General features: G+C 46.7%; 2 protein-coding genes across 3 annotated transcripts; one reads left to right on the top strand and one right to left on the bottom strand.

The window, feature by feature from the left end:
• Window positions 1-256: 256 nt before the first annotated feature.
• UBXN10 (UBX domain protein 10) lies at window positions 257-4,772 on the top strand. Its single transcript, XM_075606049.1, has 2 exons — window positions 257-390; window positions 474-4,772. Exon 2 carries the CDS (start codon window positions 489-491, stop codon window positions 1,230-1,232), a length of 744 nt encoding a protein of 247 aa, XP_075462164.1. The 5' UTR covers window positions 257-390; window positions 474-488; the 3' UTR covers window positions 1,233-4,772.
• Window positions 4,177-20,608, bottom strand: LOC142497765 (ATP-dependent RNA helicase DDX19A). 2 transcript variants are annotated; one of them, XM_075606046.1, is made up of 12 exons: window positions 20,450-20,608; window positions 16,188-16,245; window positions 14,859-15,149; window positions 11,906-12,041; window positions 10,457-10,549; window positions 10,025-10,127; window positions 9,322-9,436; window positions 8,015-8,192; window positions 7,600-7,837; window positions 7,155-7,317; window positions 6,582-6,773; window positions 4,177-5,307 (listed from the first exon to the last, which is right to left on the bottom strand). In XM_075606046.1, the coding sequence occupies exons 1-12, from the start codon at window positions 20,504-20,506 to the stop codon at window positions 5,246-5,248; spliced, it is 1,686 nt and encodes a 561-aa protein (XP_075462161.1). In that variant the 5' UTR covers window positions 20,507-20,608; the 3' UTR covers window positions 4,177-5,245. The 2 variants fall into 2 exon arrangements, with proteins under 2 accessions (XP_075462161.1, XP_075462162.1); XM_075606047.1 differs by having other exon boundaries at window positions 14,859-15,074; window positions 20,450-20,607.
• Window positions 20,609-20,989: the final 381 nt, after the last annotated feature.

Here is a 20,989-nt window from a genome sequence, read left to right on the forward strand (position 1 = left end):
CCCTACATCTGCTTTAACCTAATTAAAGTGGGAGCCTTTTAATACATAGTTATCATTATTAGTACAGGAGTACAACACCAGCAAATAAAAATAAAGGCTCCCAGTTATAATAAGTGGCAATATGAATAAACATAATAATGGGATTCATTTGCATGGGAAAAGCCCGATGCATTTCTTGGCTTCTACCAACCCATATCGTCATGACGTCACTCAGAGAGGGGACACTGCGCCCTATCCTCCCACGTGACCAGCTGCCAGACGTAATGACGTACATGCGCGACGTCCTACGCGCCGGTTGCCTGGGGAACGCGCAGTTGTTTACGAGCGGGAGCTGCGGGGTCGATGGCGGCAGCAGCTGCTGGCGGGGGTGAGGGACCGGGCACCGGGGAGGTAAGGAGAAGGAGGTGGGGAAATGAATGTAAGAGGCGGGGTAGATCCCGGGTGTGTGTATGACCGGTGTCCGATCCCTGCAGGTGCAGTGAGAGGTGATGGCCTCGGCCCCCTCTGCAGGCCTCACTATCCCCTGGACCGGAGACTCCCTGCACAGCATGCACGTCACCAGGCCCAAATCCGCCAAAGGCCGCACCAGGACCAACCCGCAGACCTTCTCCCGGAACCACCCGGAGGCCTACTCCTGCCGGGCCTCGCCTCCCCCCACGCGGCTCTCCCTGGCAGGGCGGGCTCCCCGGATCGGACAAGAGGATGTCCCCGAGATCAGGCAGCAGCTCCCGTCCAGGCCCCCGTCCTCCTCCCTGAACCGGTATAAAGTGCTCCCATCCATTGGGACAGCGGGTGGTGGGGACCGCGCCGAGGAGTTGGTCCGGGAGACCGCCTCGATGAGGCTGGCCACCGAACAGTATGAGCGGCCGGTAAAAGCGCTGTACCGAGGGCAGACCAGAACGGGGGAGGCGGCAGGAAACCATAGGCCCTCAGTGGGAGAGGACTCCCAGGGGCTTGTGAACATGCATGAGCCCTCGGATCAAGAGCCCCGGCTGCTCCTAGCTATCAGATCCGCCTCCGGCCAGAGGTTTGAACTGTACTTCCGTCCCTCAGACACCCTCCATGCTGTCCTGGCTGCAGCTGAAGCGAAGACCGGCGTGTCGTGTAACAACTGCAGCGTTGAGTCAATGGAGGTCCCCAGGAGGAGATTCCCTGACCTCAGCCGGACCCTACAGGAGTGTGGGATCCCTAACAAATCTGTTCTGTGCATCCAGCAAATGGAGAGAGACTAAGAAGACAGGGTAAGGGCACAGGGGGACTCCAGGAGACATGCTGAGTGGCAAGCACGTCAGATTGCACTCCCTGACATAGAGACCCAGCCGGTGTCAGTCAGGAGTCATTGGAACAGCCCACACTCCTTGACGAACAGGGCAGCCAAGACTGCTGCCCCCTGGAAGCCATAGTGTTAAATATTCATTACTACTGAACAATTCCAAAGTGTAATCATTAAAAGGTATGCACACACACCACCCCCCTTCCCCCCCAAAGAAACACCATTCCCCTTTTATTCTACATTGCTATATATTACCATGTTAAAACAAGTGATCCGCCAAGCAGGGCCACTGACCAGCTCTGTATATACTATGTCTCTTTCCTGTTGTGGTTTATGTACAAGTACAACAACTGAGCTATTGCCAGGAGAGGGAGTCAGACAGTCATGAAAGAACCAGCTTGAATTTTACAGGGGGGGGGGGGGGGAGAAATGTATTTTGCTTTTGAAAGCGGTTTCATCACACTTAAATGCACCACAATTAATCCGACTGGCCTGCAGTTTTCCAGCAGTCTCAATATATCTTGCATCCTGCATAACTCTTCATATTGCCTGTGTTAAATGCTAGTTGCATGGATTCACAGAACTTGGTTCTTTACCGGTTTGATATTAAAAAGGAACACATGTTGCATGCAAGGTTTTAATACCCATATTACTTCTGTACAACCACAGCATAAGCTTAGCCAACAAATCAGTTTTACATCCCCGTTATAACATCTTTACTCTGAGCAGTATGACTGAGGCTGCTATATTGCAGGCTGTTTGGGGTTTGCTGCATCAGAATGAATGTAGCTCCTTACTGGAAAAGGTGCACTGTTTTCAATCTAGATTGAACATACTGAGTGTTACACCACAAATCTGCTAGGCAACATCAAAGCAAATGCACTTAAGTCAATATACTTTGAAAATACATGGGTGTGTCACATCTTGCCAAATATTTCAGTGACATTTTAGGCCGTTAAGTGATTATGACCAAAAGGGACGCATTAAAGGTCACCTGTTTTCCCTACACTTGGAGTTGGGCATGCTCGATACCAACAAATGTAAGACACCTGCTCAGTGTTCACTTTTTGAAGGTAACTTGAGGTGCCTATAAACTCCATGCATACAGGTGTTACTAGGGGGCAGGAAGTAGAAAAAGGCAGTTCACCACCACTGACCCAGTTGTAGGTGGCCAGATGGTTGATTTTCCCCTCATCATGCAGAATTGTTGTGCAGTGTACTCATTTTCGTGCCTGGTTTGTAAGATTGCACTTAAGTGTTATAATAAACACCTATCGGAAGCCTTTGTTATAAACCTCATCTTAAAATATTTAGCAGCTGCTCCATATCATGCATATTCAATCAGGATTGCCCAGGACCCAGTTGACTGTAGTTGCTACTTTTGAAAAATCTGCCTACATCGCATTTGCAATCAACTGTCCTGCACCATGTTCACTTCCAGTCAAACAAGTAAAGTTACATATTTCATGAAAAGGTGAAACACCAGAAAGATAACAGGTTAACTGTAGGAAGACAGGTGAAAGAACTCCACGTAAGGGGGGCAATATGTGCATAGTGTGAATATAACCTTTTAATGTTTACATGGCTAACCAGCTGTTATCCCCACAGAAACATCACAGGCCTTCATTCCTTTTTACAGAGAAACTTAACAGTAGTGCATTACCCCTATTCACTTTTACAAGAAGGGGGGGAGGGGGAGGAGCAGAAAACCATTAACTAAAAATGGAACTGTTGCTTCAAGTATTGCAATCCTGAAACATGTTTATGGGACAGACTACACAGGCAGGACAAAAAGATGAAGCAGTGTAAAAAATGCAAAAATCACCCAGTTCTTTGTATGGTGTCACAGTATCATGCATTAAAAGCACCAACGACTGGATTGGTGGCAGATTGTAGTCATATTCTCCCCCCCCCTCCCACAAAGGCATACATGTTTAAAAAAAAAAAAAAGTCTGAGACTCTCGCCAAGTCAAAATAAATGGTATAGGTGCAAATGGGTAATTAATGGCAGACAAGAGAAAACCCTGTAGTGTGCAACGCTTACAGGGTTCCCCCTTGTCCACTTCAGAAATCCAAGTAGATGATTATATGTAAAGTAAAGCAAGGCAACAATAGCATAGTAGTTCTAGCACAGTCTTTATTCAAACTCGAGCAAATAAAGCACAAGAGCAGCAGGAATCCATTCCCCACCCCCTCCCCACTACAATTCCCTGCTACCCTGCAAGGCGCCTCCTACCTGTTGTATTCCTACTGTGCCCTGTTAAACAGAAACAGGCACAGAAAATGCAAATTTAATAATTTCCCTATTTCACAAACTAATTAAAAGTGTCATGTTTCCTAAAATTTTAGGTACAGCTTAAATGAATCTTTTATTTTTACTTGGTAAAAGGATCTGTGCTTCTGTCCTGAAGCAGAATAGTTAAACGAAATTTCTAAAAAGCAAACATCCAAGACCTTTTTTTCCCCTAGTCTTGGTGTAGATTAAAGATAAGAGATTAGCAATGTGGAGGACAGCACCTCACAGGCATTCCTGGACCTGCCCCCCCCCCCCCCCTCCCCTTTGCTCAACAGTAACAGAGGATAACAGCCACTTGTTGCTCTACAACAAATCAATTGATAAAACTCCTGTTCATCAGCCCCAGCACACTGCAATGCTTGCTTCAAAACCCAAAACAGGGAATAAGTCTCACTTTGCAGAATTTCTAGAGTCCCAATGACTTTTACAAAGCCAAACAGCATTCCTCAAAAAAATTAAAGACCCTCGAAGGCAGCAGGTTGGCTTGGCTACTAAGGCCCCTATTTAATGTGCAGAGAGACGCCATCTTCCGATAAGCAGAGACGGTTCAACTCCATTCCAATGGATTTTTGCCAGAACTACTGCATATTACATACGGGCCTATGAGTTTGTTGATGTAATGGGGACACACAAAAAAAAAAAAAACAACACATTTCTATAGTTTGTTTCAGAACTGAAAATTACTGAAGTCAGGGATCCAACTTTCATAGACCAGAAACAAATTGCAGAAGAAATAAAATAGGCAAAATACACAAAGCTGTAGCAAACAAATGAAATCACAATATTTCAGTTGGAATAAAGAAGTTCATCTTAAAAACCTATTCAGAGCAAAGATTTCCATCAGTGACAGTAGCAATCTCCAGCACCCTGTGATATACCTGCACCCCTCGTACTGCTAGCAGTGACCCATTCCCAACCCAAGGGCAGAATACATCCACTCAAAAGCATGGCATCAAAAAGGTGCACGGTCCTATATTCTGATTGAATTCGTTCGTATTGATAATCCTCATTTGAAATTGAGGTTTAGTTTTTGCACTTCAAACTTTGAATTATGGCTGGAGTAGCGATATACGTTGTAGGTTATAATAACTTTTAATGGATCATCGCCACCATGCAAGGTTTTTGTTCATAAGCTTGAGACGTATCTGATTAAGAGATCTCTGCAGTCTCGAAAGCGCTACACAAAAATCTTAGACTAGTATATTGGGTCCATTAAAAAGATATCAACCTACAAAGCATCTTCCTGTTTCTGGGACCAATACAGCTACTAGAACCCGGTTAGGGCTACACCTGCAGCCATTAAACAGGCTGCCTGCCCACTGCAGTCAATTCAAGCAGACTATTGAAACGTTTGCCCAATTGACTATACATTTAACCCATTTCCTTAAAAGGGATTGCAAATCGCTTTATCAAAAGGGGTCAGTGGTTCACCCTGGCCTAGCAGATGTTTTGGCAAGGTAAGAAGGTTGAAAGTTTAAAAATTATTTCCTTTAAGGCTAGACTAAAAACATCACAAGTCTTAAATCTTCATCCAGGCCCTCCATTGGGAGCTCACGCAAGAGAATGAGGTAATTGCTGTGTGCCTTTGTGGTTGGTATTCAGCTGCAAAATACTGCCTCAGACCATTGGTAAGGAGATACTGGTGAAGAAAGAGGGAGGCGACCTCAGAGACTGCTTCAATTGGCTATTTTCTCAATCTCGTCCATGTCATCCGTGTCAAGTTGCTCTATCTTTTTATCTGCAGAGAACAGAAGGATGAAAACATTGGGACACAGAACTGGGGGACAGGTAGAGCATGTAAAGCAAAGCAGATAATGGTAGAGTTTATATTGGTAACTAGTTTTTATTGTGGAACATTTAGGAAACTAGGTGTCCAATTCAGCCACTAAGATTAGTCCAGTGGTAGCTTTCAGGCACATTAACGATACCCAAGTTACATTGTCAAGCACATTTCTTGCAGGATGCAATGCACCTACAGAGGCCAAAATACCACAAGACAACTTAGGGTCCCTCATCCTGCACATCTGTAGACCACTCAATAATGAGGTCAGGTGAAGCAGATCAAGACCAATACAACTTCAGGGCAGATGTGAACGTGTGATTTTTCATACATCTACTACTTTATTCTAAGATTAAGTTCATGTTTTTTTGAAAATATACAAGAGCACTTGGAGAAAAAAAAGTGTGCAAGGAGCTTTGCCTCTTAAACACTGCACTCCTTCAGTCAAGTGTTGTACAACTAGTATTTTTCCCTCCACCCTGAACATACGGCATTTTATAAATACTCCAAATTGCTTTGCCATCTCTTGTATTACTGCAATTTCTAAATGACTTTCATTCTTGCTCAGTCACATCCAGCCCCATTAATCCATCATTGTAAAAGGTGTGAAGGTAGGTGTAGGTGTGAAGGTAGGTGTAGGAGTGAAGGTAGGTGTAGGAGTGAAGGTAGGTGTAGGTGTGAAGGTAGGTGTAGGTGTGAAGGTAGGTGTAGGTGTGAAGGTAGGTGTAGGTGTGAAGGTAGGTGTAGGTGTGAAGGTAGGTGTAGGTGTGAAGGTAGGTGTAGGTGTGAAGGTAGGTGTAGGTGTGAGTGTAGGTGTGTGTGTGTGTGTGTGTGTGTGTTAAGTAGCAAGGCAATAAAGACAATTTAGAAAGCCATTCTTAATTGTGAAACCGACCACCACGGTAGGTGCGTTACATGGCTCGGTGCTTTTACTTTGTTGCAAGTACAATATAATTTAGCAAAATACAGCTCCACCGTGGAGAAACATGGGAGTTATGAGTAAACTAAACCACATAAAAAAAAAAAAAAAAAAACGCTACAAAACCACTATCATCCCAGTTTTAATCAAGGAAATCCCAGTTAAAATAATTCAAGGCCTTGAAGAAATGTTTAGTGCTGTATAAACCTAACAGGCAAAGTACCAAGTTTGAACTTCAGCACATTTGACAGGCTGACTACCACAAGGTTTAAACAAGTGAGAAAAGCGCGAGGTTTAGAACTGGAATACATACTGAAATGCTCCTGAATTTGTCGCAGAATGTTCATGCTATGCCTGCTGTCAACCATATTGATGGCCAGTCCTCTCTTGCCAAAGCGCCCGGTGCGGCCGATTCGATGCAGATAGGTCTCATTATCTGGGTTACCATCCCTGTCCACTGGAAGGTCAAAGTTTATTACCACAGAAACTTGTTCTACATCAATACCTGGAGAGGGGGATAAACAGAACCATGATTTGTACTGGACATGCAAGAGAAGAGGGGAAAAAAAAAAAACAAACAAAACATACCAATGCCCTTCTTTAGAATTAAGTGCTGTCATGTTGACAAAAAAACATTTACATTGCTCTAGTTCCAAGTTATTTCTCATAAAGTCCATGTACGCTTCCATGTAGGTGTCACACTTTCAGTTTTAAATACAGTACCAAATAAACTTTTTTTTAAAATTGATTTTTGTGCATGTCAAGTTGTAAAAAAACCAAAAAAAAAACCACCCCTGTAGATTTTATACAGCTGAATATTACCAGATCTGTTCCATGGACAACTCTAGCACAGAGTAGTCTGTAAGATATAATGTTCGGTGCTCACCTCTGGCGCATACATTGGTTGTCACTAGCACTTTCTCTTTGCCCTCTCTGAAACGCTCAATCACAGCCGCTCTCTGCTCCACCATCATCTCGCCACTGAGGAGTGCCACTTGATGCCCTTCCTTAGACAGCTCGCCTGCCAGCCAGGATGCAGTCTTACGAGTCTGCCGAGGAGAAGAATGGCCATGATAGACGTTGCAGACACCAGAGTTAAAGGAAGGGCTGGGTTTTCCTGCCACAGCTCACCTTGGCCCCAATGTAATATGCTGTGAAGCAGTCTCCCGTGTGCTGGAAAATATTTTAGCCCCATTTCAAATGAATAGGACTGAAGCCATCTTCCACATGCATTCAAATGAAAATGATTAATCTCCAGCATGTGGAAGATGGCTTCACAGTATATTGAATTGGGGTCTTTGGCACAAGACCATCCTAATTCCCCAACTCACATGGCAGAAGATCATGGCTTGTGCAATGGTTATGGCACCATAGATGTTGCAGAGAGCCTGGAACTTCTCCTCCCGATTGTTGCAAAGCACATAGTACTGTTTAATCGTGTCCAAGGTCTCCTCTTCCCGTTTCAGTTTGATAATGTTGGGATCAGGAACCACTTTCTGGGCAAATTTCCAAACAGAGTCCTCAAACGTCGCAGAGAACAGAAGCATCTGGCAGTCACCGGGCAACATCCTGCAATGAGAGAATATTTATTACTTTGCCCGTGCTAAATCTCTACACTTACAGATGCAGGAGAGAGATGTCTTGCAGCCGCACCAATGACTCACACGGAAAGATCTGAGGGTGTCAACCTCTACATTTTGTCGAGGCAGAAACAAAGGGAAAGCAAGAAGACCAGCCAGCGCTCACCTCTGGATCCGGATGCTTTGATCCTGGTGTCCCTGAGTTGCTATCATCACATCAGCTTCATCAAGCACAAAGACCTTCATCTTCTTGGGATCAATGAATTTCAGTTTGGAGCACCAGTCCAGGACAGTGCCTGGCGTACCGATGACAACCTGCTCGGAAATCTTGTGCCCACGTTCCACTGAGGAAGCATTAAAGAGGGTTAGAAGCAGGTCCTTCCATAAAACATGTCAGGCACCAAAAGCATAGATTGTAAACTCATCTGGGCAGGGACCGTGCCTGTAAATATCCATGTGCTGTGCACCGCTATACTATACTGCAATTGTGAAGCGCTTTGATTCCCATTGGGAGAAAAGCACTGTGACGTTAGAAAGCTTATTCTAAAGCTATAAAAAAAAAGAGAAAATTCTAAAAAAAATAACCAATGAATACCAAACCACAATTAATACCAATATATAAACAAACACGTGGCTAGTGAATAGCTAGAAAGACTAATACATTTAATATATATTGGTATTAATTGTGGTTTATTATTCATTGGTTATTTTTTAGTATTAATATTCATTCATATTTATTTTATATCCATTTTCTATTATTGTGGTTATTATTGGTGTATTTGTGTTTTTCTTGTTGCATGGTGTTGCACTATGATATTCTTTATTTTCATGTGCTGTGAGACCACTTTCAAGAGACCCATTGGAGGTTTGCTACATCTTGCCATTGTACTATTTATGGTTGGATTCTTAGTTCACAGATTTTCTATGTTCACTTAGTATTATTAGGCACCGAATTTTCTCTTTTTTTATGTCATTGGTTAGATTTTTATCAATCTTTTTTTCAGACTGCCTATCTTTCACATTTTAAAGTATTCCTTTTGTAAGCACTTAATTATATTTTAAGCATTAGCACTGTTAAGCACATTTGTCTTTTTTTGCACGTTATTCTAAAGCTAGACGGACTGATTAGCAAGGACTGAGAACACAAGTATGAGCCGATAAGCATTCATGCGATTACACTTTAAAGCCTGTATGGTCAATGCTACAAGAACACACACTAAAAGATTAAAGGGGGAAAATGCATTCAACTACAGGGTCTTGCACAGATCCCAGAAAAATTCATGAAACCTAATGTGTCTAACTCTTGCAGGCATCACTTATTATACAAGATGGCTGTGGGAAGAGATTATTAATGTAGCCCGGTTTATAGACTTCTTTCTTCAGCGCAACATCAAAGATTGAATATCACTGAAACAGCAATATTTCACAAGGCAGAAAGGGCACAGATTCTCAGTGGAAAAACTCAGAACTCACATTTGTTTCCTCGTACTGCATATGCCAGCTTAAGCGCCGGATAAAATTTCCCCATCTGCTCAATAACCTTTCCAGTTTGTAGGGCCAGCTCATAGGTAGGGGAGAGGCATAAGCACTGCAATGAAAGGGGGAGATCAGAGACGTGAAACAAAATCACATCACAGCAAAACTACACAAAAGCATTTGTATATTTTCAGTTTCTGTACCAAATCTTGCTCTGTAACAATGTCCCTGGTGCCAAAATGTAATTAATATCTCCCCAACATTAAAGGGGCTGAAATAAACCAGAAGGCAGGAGTGTAAGTCCCTGCACAGCTCTACACATTGAATTGCTGATTTTCACCGTCTCAAGGCTTCCACATCTACAATACTGAGGAGTACACCTTGTGATTGAGACAGGACTGATCTATTTTTACTCCAGAGCAAATGCTCTCTCTCCATGGTGCATAAGGTATTATAAAGGTTAGAATACTGAAAGCTTTAGAAGACCGAGAATTACTGTATACACTGGGAGTGAACTCTATAGATAAATATCGCCGTATGTGAAATAGCTCCGTTTCACTAACACCCTGTCAATGCTAAAGGTCTCTGCATGAACAATTTAGTCAACACCCAAGGCTTTTTTTTACAGCAGATCTAGAATCTGTGAGCCCTGTGATATCTCTTGTTACCACAGGAGGACGCTCTAAGCTTGGCTCCTCACCTGTGGGTATCTGTTTGCAGCATTCACGCGACTGAGCATGGCAAGAACGAAGGCGGCTGTTTTACCCGTGCCGGACTGGGACTGTGCAATGAGATTCTGAGGCCTGGAAAAGGGGGAGGGGGGAGAGAGTTTGGCAATAAATAAAACAGGAGAGAAGTGTTTACAGTGCTAGGAAGCAGTTATATTTATGGGCTTGTTGCTAAGCAACTGGTATATTCAGACCTGCCGCTAACATGTTAGGTCACAAACTGAGAAACAAACTGCGAGGGGCCGCTCTGGGAGTGGGGATCTGTCATCGCCGTACATGACAGATCTGGATGATATGTTCCTCCGTGTAGATGTCCAGGGAATTGAAAGTTTGTAATGTAACATCCAGCGTCAGAATTAGAGAGCGGCATACAGCATGCAGCACGCAGCGCATCAGATACATACGGCTCAGCCAGCATCATGGGCAGCGCGTTCTCCTGGATTTTGGAGGGCCGGTTGAATCCCATGTCGTAGACTCCCTGCAGAAGCTCTGGCTTCCTGGGGAGACATCAGGTGTGAGAAGCTGCGCACGTGGGATAGAAGCAGAGGTAGTACAGGCAAATACAGCACAAACCCGGTACAATGGCAACCCAGTCAGGGTAAACACAAACAGTTACATAACCAGGCAAATTGTCTTTTACAGCCCTTGATTGAGTTTCAGATGCCCTTGTAGAAGGGTACAAGGGTTAATCTCAGCTAGTCTTACAGCAGATGGTGTATACACCTATTTCTCCAAATAATGAAGAATATAAACTTATCGAGTGCGTGCTGCTCTATAATGTCATTTCTAGACTCAAAATCTGCAGTTAAATTTAACATAGCAGCATGAAATACTAATACAATAAGTAAAGGTGACCGATCAAAGTAGCATCAAAACATATGACATGCTGGGAACACTGGCTGTCAGAGAGACTATACCGGGATTATGCAGTGTACACAAATGGAAAGCAAACATGTATGCACTAACCCACAATCATTTGTCCCCAATGGATGGGGCCAACAATACACTGTGGGCACAATGCACTTTGTGTTGAAGAACTTGCAATGCGATTGTTAGAAATAGATAAACTGCTCCCCGCAATCAAAAATATGAACATAACGAGGAAAAAACACCGCCTGAAACCTGAAATACAAAGCCTCAGAGAAGTCACACACACTGATGGAGAACCTCTGTGCAGAGCAGGCTGCTCCTTGGATGCAGTTGCCGTGGAGACGCAGACAGGGGATTTGGCACGGAAATGTAATTAGTGGTTGGTTCTCGGAGCGCTCGCACATTACTGGGTGAGGGAGGGTGCCACTGTTGTGCACAGAATGAGGAACGGGTGTATATATGCACAAGCTGCTCGCAAACACAGTTAGTGAAGAGCATTTCTGCCTTTAGGCGGTACACAAAGGGAGCAGCGTAATTAAGACGGGCGGGGACGATTTCTGTGCTCCAGGGCCACCAACAGGTCAGGTTTTCAGGATATCCCTGCTTCAGCACAGGTGGTGCAGTGATCGCCAGCCACTGATTGAACCACCAGTGCTGAAGCAGGGATAGCCTGAAAACCTGACGGTGACCCTCAAGGGCAGAAGTTGCCCGCCCCTCAGTTAAGATGTCAGTGAATTTGCAGAACACGTCCAACAAAACAGAACATTGTAAATGTCACATTTTAAGTCTTCTACAAATCTGAAACCGCCCACGAGAGGTAAAAAGGCAGCGAAGCAATGTGACGGAACAGGTTTCCATGTCTCATTAAGGCAGTATTGAAACAAGTTTGAGAGGTTTTTCATTTTCCAAAAAAGGTCTCAAACCCTCCCCACCGCTGTCTCTTCCCAACCACAAGGGCCCACGGTGCACACGCCAGAACTCACAGTCTCAGCTCTTCGAAGGATTTCACGGAGTACAGCGGCGAGTTCGGGTCCCGTTGAAGCACCTCAACTTGGTGCGTGGAGTTAACTAAGTTATTGCGAATCAGCTTGTTCAGCAGAGACTGTGCAGCTTTGTCCTCTGAAGAGAGAGATGAAACAAAATCCATCAGGCAGGGGAAGCATTAGTGATCAAACGGGCGACTTTACATAGCAGTCTGAGTTCTCAAACCCACGTGGGTTATTGTACCATATGCAAATATGGGCGTCAGGAGGCAGGCTTTAACTTGGGGAACACTATAAAACATTGAGTTATGACCGTGTTAAACAATAGATAGAACCCCAATGCGACATCCAACATGACGAGTCATAGTCAAGTACTTATCTGCTCTTTTCTCATAAGTGAGGGTCATTTAGTTAAATTCTTTGGCCAACTCCTTTTGACATAGAAATACATGATGAGGTGTGTTTGGGTTTGAACTTACAGGGGTTGTCTGTGTAGATTTCAATTGGAGATCTGTGACTCCGTTTCCAAGCTTGCCCTGCCCACCTTTAAATAGCGAGTCCTGAGAAGCAGCTGTGAATGACCAGTTCTATTAAGACTTCGTCCTCATATTAGAGAGGTAAAGAGTACGTTCGCAGAGATGGTGTTAGGACTTGCACACAGAGGGCACACCGTGATATGGTCTGCACGCTTACACGTGCTTAGTCCAAAGAATTTAACCAAGTGACCCCCACTTATGAGAAAGGAACAGATAACCATTTGCTTTGTAACTCTTTTCTCTGTACACACTCTCTCTAGGTGACCTAATAACATCTTTTGGGTTTAAATATCACCTCTATGCCGACGACACACAAATATACTTTTCAACACCTGTCCTTACACCTGCTATACAGACCAAAGTTTCTGAATGTCTCTCTGCTATATCATCCTGGATGGCCCTCCGCCGCCTTAAACTCAACATGGCTAAAACAGAGCTCCTCATACTTCCTCCCAAACCTGGCCCTACTACCTCCTTCCACATTACTGTTGGAACTACAATCATTCACCCAGTAGCCCAAGCACGCTGCCTAGGGGTCACACTCGACTCCTCTCTCACATTCGCCCCTCACATTCAAAACATTTCTAAAACTTGTTGCTTTTTCCTCCGCAATATAACAAAGATACGCCCTTTCCTCTGTTGCTCGACTGCTAAAACTCTGACTCAGGCCCTCATTCTCTCCCGTCTTGATTACTGTAACCTCCTGCTTTCCGGCCTTCCTTCCTCTCACCTGTCTCCCCTACAATCTATCCTAAACGCTGCTGCCAGAATCACTCTACTCTTTCCTAGATCTGTCTCAGCATCTCCCCTCATGAAAACCCTCTCCTGGCTTCCGATCAAATCCCGCATCTCACATTCCATTCTTCTCCTCACTTTTAAAGCTTTACACTCTTCTGCCCCTCCTTACATCTCATCCCTAATTTCTCGCTATGCACCAACCCGACTCTTGTGTTCTGCTCAAGGATGTCTTCTTTCTACCCGCTTTGTATCTAAAGCCCTCTCCCGCCTTAAACCTTTCTGACTTTCTGCCCCACACCTCTGGAATGCCCTTCCCCTCAGTACCCGACTAGCACCCTCTCTATCCACCTTTAAGACCCACCTTAAGACCCACTTGCTTAAAGAAGCATATGAATAGCACTGTGGATATTCTGAACACGATACATAAAGCTTGGCCCCCTGCAGACGCACTTACCAGAACTCCCTCCTACTGTCTCTGTACGTTCTACCTACCAATTAGACTGTAAGCTCCTCGTGGCAGGGACTCCTCTTCCGAAATGTTACTTTTATGTCTAAAGCACTTATTCCCATGATCTGTTATTTATATTATCTGTTATTTATTTGATTACCCCATGTATTACTACTGTGAAGCGCTATGTACATTAATGGCGCTATATAAATAAAGACATACAATACAATGGTTGATGTTGCATTGGGGTTCTCCGTCTTTTGTTTATAGATTGTCCCATACCCAGTAGCACTTTTGACATTAAAAATATATGGTGATGTGGTTCAAGGTTTGAGCTTACAGGGGTTAGGAGCGTGTTAGAAAAAAACCTCAAACTCTAGGGAGTGACTTTAATACGTGTTAAACAACTGGTGCCTACCAGATTTAAATCAGCTTCTACGAAAACCCTTTGAAAAAGAAAACTTTAGGTTAAGGAATGTCAGACACATTGATGGGACTTCACACCAGACTCCTGTTTGCTTTGCATTAACCTATATAGTGTACAGCAGTGTTGGGCATTCAGCCCAATATCAGATGAGTTCACATTGCCTTCAGCTTTGGGTACTGATCACCCCTTTTATTCAATACCTTAAAGATTCACTTTGTTTCCTGAGAGGTTTTTTATTTTCATTGTGTTCTGTGAAAATAATTCTTACCAAATACTTGTTCTCCGCTTAACTAATTGGCTTAAGACAGTACAAATTGATTTGCACAAGAGAAGAGAACCCAATGATGTTTAGCATCACGTTTACCATTTTAGTAGTATTTTCATTTGTCATTTCCGCTACAAATTCAATTTGTGTGCGAGCATTTTTATTTTTACAGCGCCAGTTACCACATTGTTCTCTAACCTGGTGCAGACTAAAATGCCCGCGTAAAGATAGATTGATTTCAAGCACCTCCACAAAGACCACCATGTAATGCGCCATCCGTGGCACAGGACGCTTCTGTCCATCAGTCTGACTCGGGCATGATACGCCATTGATTTTTTTCCCTTCAATCTTACAGTGAATGGAACAACCCTTTGCATATACCCCATTAACCCCTTCAGAGCTGTAGGGCATGGGGTGTGCAAACTGGAAGATACGGCACTTAAGAGAAAAAGTTTGCACACCCCTGCTGTAGGGGATAGCTCCACAATGCTTTGCAGGCTGTTAAACACTGAAAGAGTTAAACAAGCAAGAAAACTCACCTTTATCATCGTCTTCCGTCTTCGCTGTAGTTGCCCCACTGTCAGGCTTGTCTGTAGTTGCCCCACCGTCAGGCTTGTCTGGAGTTGCCCCACCGTCAGGCTTGTCTGTGGTTTCCCCGTTGTTCACTTTGTCTGCGCGGTCCCCGCTGTTCGCTTTGTCTGCACTTTCCCCGTTGGCCGTGTCCGTACTTCCCCCGTTGTCAGCCGTGTCTGTACCTGGTGGAATCCGTATGAGGTTGTTAGGGAGAGCAGAGCATGCGGAAGAGTGGTCCAGTGTGTAAGTCTCTGTATCTTGATGTGGGAAATCCGAAGGGGGAAAAAAAAAAAAAGCATACTGCAAATTATGTGACCAGTTCCTTCATCGCCATGAACACAAGACACTACACTAAGTTAGTTTTGCCAGCTCTTGGAAAAAGAACAAAGCCCCGACTATAGAAATGGTTTAAGTTTAGACTATGGGAAATTATGTTAATTGAAAAGCTTACCAGCTACCCACAGAACTCCCACCGGAGACGTCCAAGAGTATAAGAACCTGGGTTGCACTATAATGGATAGGCGCTGAGAAGAGTATAATGGACAGTCGAATGAACTATACACCCTGCCATCCAGGGATTTTGATGGATTAACCTCCCATCTGAAGAGGTGCTCCTGCTGGATATACCAGAATCTTGTGAATGCTGAAATACTATGTGAAACATCCACACCCCTTCCCACCCCCCGTTTTTTTCCTTCTTTTCTGTATCCCAAACACCTTCAATAAAATACAAATGTAAAAAGAATTACAGTTTAAGCCCCACATGTGGTATTATGACTGCATTAGAATGTTATGTTCCCAAGTAAATGAGCAGTCAATGTCCTTATCCAGAACATTAGGAACACGACAGTGAGGCTCGGGAGGAAAAGCAGACAAGATAAGCCCTATAGACAAGACCATGCTAGAGCACATTACATCTTTGAAACACCAAAGGCCAAGGACAGACATATTTAGTCCGTATTTTTAACCAGCAACCGGTATTTCAGAAATTGATTGCTCGGTTCCCAACACAAGCAGCATGGCATTTAATCCCGACCTGTCTTCAGTGAAAAAACAGAACTGGTTATAACTTTATGGTGCAAAATGTAGGTATACATCTGCCTCCCGATTACGCAAACACTCATGCAAAAGAGAATACAAAACAGGGATGGTAAAAGCAAGGATTGCTTCCCTTTCACATAGGAGAAAAGTGGGTTGACCCCATAGATACTCCAGCCAGTTAAATTTGTCATTGGCTGTCTTTATGATGATCAGAAGTTAACAAACTAAGCACATAAGAACACTATTCAACTCACCGTTGCTCTCTGGCTTGGGCGTCTCATCCTTCTCATCTTTCAGCTGCAACTTGTTGAACTACAGAGACAAAAACAAGGGAAGTTATAGCTGGGAATAGAACCAACAAGCATTCGCACAAGAGCCAAAAATGAACCAGACAGACAGAGCCAGCCAGACAGAGCCAGACAGACAGACAGACAGAGCGAGCCAGACAGCCAGACAGACAGAGCGAGCCAGACAGCCAGACAGACAGAGCAAGCCAGACAGACAGACAGACAGAGCGAGCCAGACAGAGCGAGCCAGACAGACAGAGCGAGCCAGACAGACAGAGCGAGCCAGACAGACAGAGCGAGCCAGACAGACAGAGCGAGCCAGACAGACAGAGCGAGCCAGACAGACAGAGCGAGCCAGACAGACAGAGCGAGCCAGACAGACAGAGCGAGCCAGACAGACAGAGCGAGCCAGACAGACAGACAGAGCGAGCCAGACAGACAGACAGACAGACAGACAGAGCCAGCCAGACAGACAGGCAGAGCCAGCCAGACAGACAGACAGAGCCAGCCAGACAGACAGACAGAGCCAGCCAGACAGACAGAGCCAGCCAGCCAGACAGACAGAGCCAGACAGACAGACAGACAGAGCCAGACAGACAGACAGACAGACAGACAGACAGAGCCAGACAGACAGACAGACAGACAGAGCCAGCCAGACAGACAGAGCCAGCCAGACAGACAGAGCCAGCCAGACAGAGCCAGCCAGACAGACAGAGCCAGCCAGCCAGCCAGCCAGCCAGCCAGCCAGACAGACAGACAGACAGAGCCAGCCAGACAGACAGACAGAGCCAGACAGAAAGACAGACAGACAGAGCGAGCCAGACAGACAGAGCGAGCCAGACAGACAGAGCGAGCCAGACAGACAGAGCGAGCCAGACAGACAGAGCGAGCCAGACAGACAGAGCGAGCCAGACAGACAGAGCGAGCCAGACAGACAGAGCGAGCCAGACAGACAGAGCGAGCCAGACAGACAGAGCGAGCCAGACAGACAGACAGACAGACAGAGCCAGCCAGACAGACAGACAGAGCCAGCCAGACAGACAGACAGAGCCAGCCAGACAGACAGACAGAGCCAGCCAGACAGACAGACAGAGCCAGACAGACAGAGCCAGCCAGCCAGAGCCAGCCAGACAGACAGACAGACAGACAGAGCCAGACAGACAGACAGAGCCAGACAGACAGACAGAGCCAGACAGACAGACAGACAGAGCCAGACAGACAGACAGAGCCAGCCAGCCAGCCAGCCAGCCAGCCAGACAGAGCCAGCCAGACAGACAGACAGACAGACAGAGCCAGCCAGACAGACAGACAGAGCCAGACAGACAGACAGAGCCAGACAGACAGACAGCCAGCCAGACAGACAGACAGACAGACAGAGCCAGCCAGACAGACAGACAGCCAGCCAGACAGACAGACAGAGCCAGCCAGACAGACAGACAGAGCCAGACAGAAAGACAGAGCCAGACAGACAGAGCCAGCCAGACAGACAGACAGAGCCAGCCAGCCAGCCAGACAGAGCCAGCCAGCCAGACAGACAGAGCCAGCCAGCCAGAGCCAGCCAGCCAGACAGACAGAGCCAGCCAGCCAGACAGACAGAGCCAGCCAGCCAGACAGAGCCAGCCAGCCAGACAGAGCCAGCCAGCCAGCCAGACAGAGCCAGCCAGCCAGCCAGACAGACAGAGCCAGACAGACAGAGCCAGACAGACAGAGCCAGACAGACAGAGCCAGGCAGACAGACAGAGCCAGGCAGACAGACAGAGCCAGGCAGACAGACAGAGCCAGGCAGACAGACAGAGCCAGGCAGACAGACAGAGCCAGGCAGACAGACAGAGCCAGGCAGACAGACAGAGCCAGGCAGACAGACAGAGCCAGGCAGACAGACAGAGCCAGGCAGACAGACAGAGCCAGGCAGACAGACAGAGCCAGGCAGACAGACAGAGCCAGGCAGACAGACAGAGCCAGGCAGACAGACAGAGCCAGGCAGACAGACAGAGCCAGGCAGACAGACAGCCAGAGCCAGACAGACAGACAGACAGAGCCAGACAGACAGACAGAGCCAGACAGACAGACAGAGCCAGACAGACAGAGCCAGACAGACAGAGCCAGACAGACAGAGCCAGACAGACAGAGCCAGACAGACAGAGCCAGACAGACAGAGCCAGACAGACAGAGCCAGACAGACAGATAGACAGAGCCAGACAGAGAGCCACCCCAGTGACATATCATCCAATGATATCTCATAAGGGGAAAAATAAATTCCTTCCTGACTCCAAGAATTGGCAAATCGGATTACTCTCTGTATCAACATCCTTCCCATGTTAACTTATTTGGTATATCCCTGTATATCTTTCCCTTCTAAAAAGATGCCCAACTTTTTTTTTTAACAAATCTATTGTATTTGCCATCATAGTTGTAAAGAACCCTTTACTTTGTTGCTGGTGAAATATCCTTCCCTCCAACCTTAAGGGATGGCCCCGAGTCCTTTGTACTGTCCTTGGGATAAATAGTTATTTTGAAAGCTCCTTGTATTGTCCCCGAATATATTTGTATATAGTTATATCCCCTCCTAGATGTCTCTTTCTAATGTAAATAAATCTAATTTAGCTCGCCTCTCCTAATAAATTACATTGTCCATCCCCTTTATTAATTTGGTGGCTCTTCTCTGCACTCTTTCTAGTTCCATAATGTCTTTTCTAAGGAGTGGTGCCTAAAATTGTACTCCATATTCAAGGTGTGGTCTTACTAATGCTTTGTAAAGGGGCATAATTATGTTTACGTCCCTTCCATCCATTGTCTGATTATTGCAAGAGAAGAGTGTGTTTGCCTTTGCAGCTGCTGCATGACTTTATTGCTAAGCATGCTGTCTACAAGCACTCCTAAATCCTTCTCCATCAAGGATTCCCCCAATTTAATTTGTAAGTCGTCTGTTTACTCTTGCTTCCCAAATGCATAACCTTACATTTATCTGTATTAAACCTCTTCTGCCATTTACCTGCCCAAGTTTCCAGTCTCTACAAGTCCTACTAGATAAATTACATCCTGCTCTGATTCTATTACCTTACACAATTTAGTGTCATCAGCAAAGATGGAGGCTTTGCTCTTGATGCCAACCTCGTGGTCATTAATAAAAATGTAACAAAAAAAAAACCTTATTAAATTCTTTACACAAATGCGTTCTTCAGTCGGCTACATGGGAAGTTTGTGAGTAGATTGTAGTGGGACTGGGCAGTTGGAGAGCCCTGTGGTGGTCTATCGTGGGATAGAGGGATAGGAGCCAGACTGCACCCCCCCCCCCCCCCGGGGAATGTGGAAGAAGCCTTTGAGTGGCCCCAAGAGGAGAGGGGGGGTGCTGGGAAGAGGGGGAGAAGAGAGAGGTGGAAGCCAGCCGAGTGGCCCCAGTAGGAGGGGGAGAAGAGAGAGGTGGAAGCCGGGCGAGTGGCCCCAGGGGGAGAAGAGAGAGGTGGAAGCCGGGCGAGTGGCCCCAGGAGGAGGGGGAGAAGAAAGAGGTGGAAGCCGGGCGAGTGGCCCCAGGAGGAGGGGGAAAAGAGAGAGGTGGAAGCCGGGCGAGTGGCCCCAGGAGGAGGGGGAGAAGAGAGGTGGAAGCCGGGCGAGTGGCCCCAGGAGGAAGTGGAAGAAACCAGGGTTTGCCAGTTTGAGGAGAAGTGAAAGGCTATAAAGGCAGACCACATGCGAAGGGAAGGGGGAGGCTGCGGAATCACAGAAGAGGGAGAGGCCGGGTCCCGGGCTGCGGAGTCAAAGAGGAGGGAGAGGCAGGGTCCTGGGCGTCGCGGATGGGAGAGGATGAGGCTGTGGAGTCAGAGAAGAGGGAGTGGCCGGGTCCCGGGGTGCGAGAGGCTGTGGAGTTGAGAGGAGGGAGAGGCCGGATCCTGGGCTGCAGGCCGGGGGAGAAGGAGGCTGTGAAGTCAGAGAGGAGGGAGGCTGGGTCCGGGGCTTCGGGGCCGGGGGAGGCTGAGGAGTCAGACAGGAGGGAAGGGCCGGGTCCCGGGCTGCAGGAGGCTGTGGAGTCAGGGAATAGGAAGAGGCCAGGTCCCGGGCTGCAGGCCGGAGGCTGGATCCCGGGTTGCGGGGGAACCTGTGGAGTCAGAGAGGCCGGGTTCCGGGCTGCAGGAGGCTGTGGAGTCAGAGAGGAGGGAAGGGCCGGGCTGTAGGGCCGGGGGAGTCTCCCTGTACCGTCTCCCAGCACAGGCCCTGCACCGCTCATGTCTCACCGTCTCGGCCGCCGCTTCCTGCTCGTCCACCGCCAGCGCCCAGGAGTCAGTCGCCATCGTGCTACGGGTCCTCAAAACCGGAACCTGCCCAAAGCCTGGCAAAGAAGCCACTTCCGCCTCCACCAATCAGTACTGAGAGCTGCGGAAAAGCGTGGGGCGCAGTGTGCGCACTCTATAACAGTCCGGGGGGAGGAGGTGCTGCAGGGAACAGCTGAGCTTGGGTTCCGGCCTGCTCAAGTTCCGGTCCGCTGTTTACCACTGTCCCACTCCCACAGTGTGGCAGACAGGAGTGTGACTGTGTGAGGTGACACCTGATGCAGGGTGAAGCCAGTGACCACCCTTCTAACTATGTCCTATCTTGAAAGCTTATCAGGGGGTGCTCAGCTCCAGTCCTCAAGCTCTCCCAACAGGTCAGGTTTTCAGGATATCCCAGCTTCAGCACAGGTGGCTCAATCAGATTAAGCCACCTGTGTTGAAGCAGGGGCGGACTGAGCCAGGGATATCCTGAAAACCTGACCTGTTGGAGGGGCATGAGGACTG

Source organism: Ascaphus truei, chromosome 6 (assembly GCF_040206685.1).
Source record: "Ascaphus truei isolate aAscTru1 chromosome 6, aAscTru1.hap1, whole genome shotgun sequence".
In the NCBI taxonomy this organism is placed as follows: Eukaryota; Metazoa; Chordata; class Amphibia; order Anura; family Ascaphidae; genus Ascaphus; species Ascaphus truei.

What these genes read in the sequence shown, in the direction of transcription:
- UBXN10 (XM_075606049.1), top strand. Translation starts at nt 489, where the DNA reads ATGGCCTCGGCCCCCTCTGCAGGCCTCACTATCCCCTGGACCGGAGAC.
- LOC142497765 (XM_075606046.1), bottom strand. Translation starts at nt 20,506, where the DNA reads ATGGCGACTGACTCCTGGGCGCTGGCGGTGGACGAGCAGGAAGCGGCG. An exon ending in GACGGAAGACGATGATAAAG is followed by an intron (nt 12,042 to 14,858) that starts GTGAGTTTTCTT and finishes CTCTCTCTTCAG; the next exon opens with AGGACAAAGCTGCACAGTCT. An exon ending in CAAAGCATCCGGATCCAGAG is followed by an intron (nt 7,838 to 8,014) that starts GTGAGCGCTGGC and finishes CTCTCATTGCAG; the next exon opens with GATGTTGCCCGGTGACTGCC.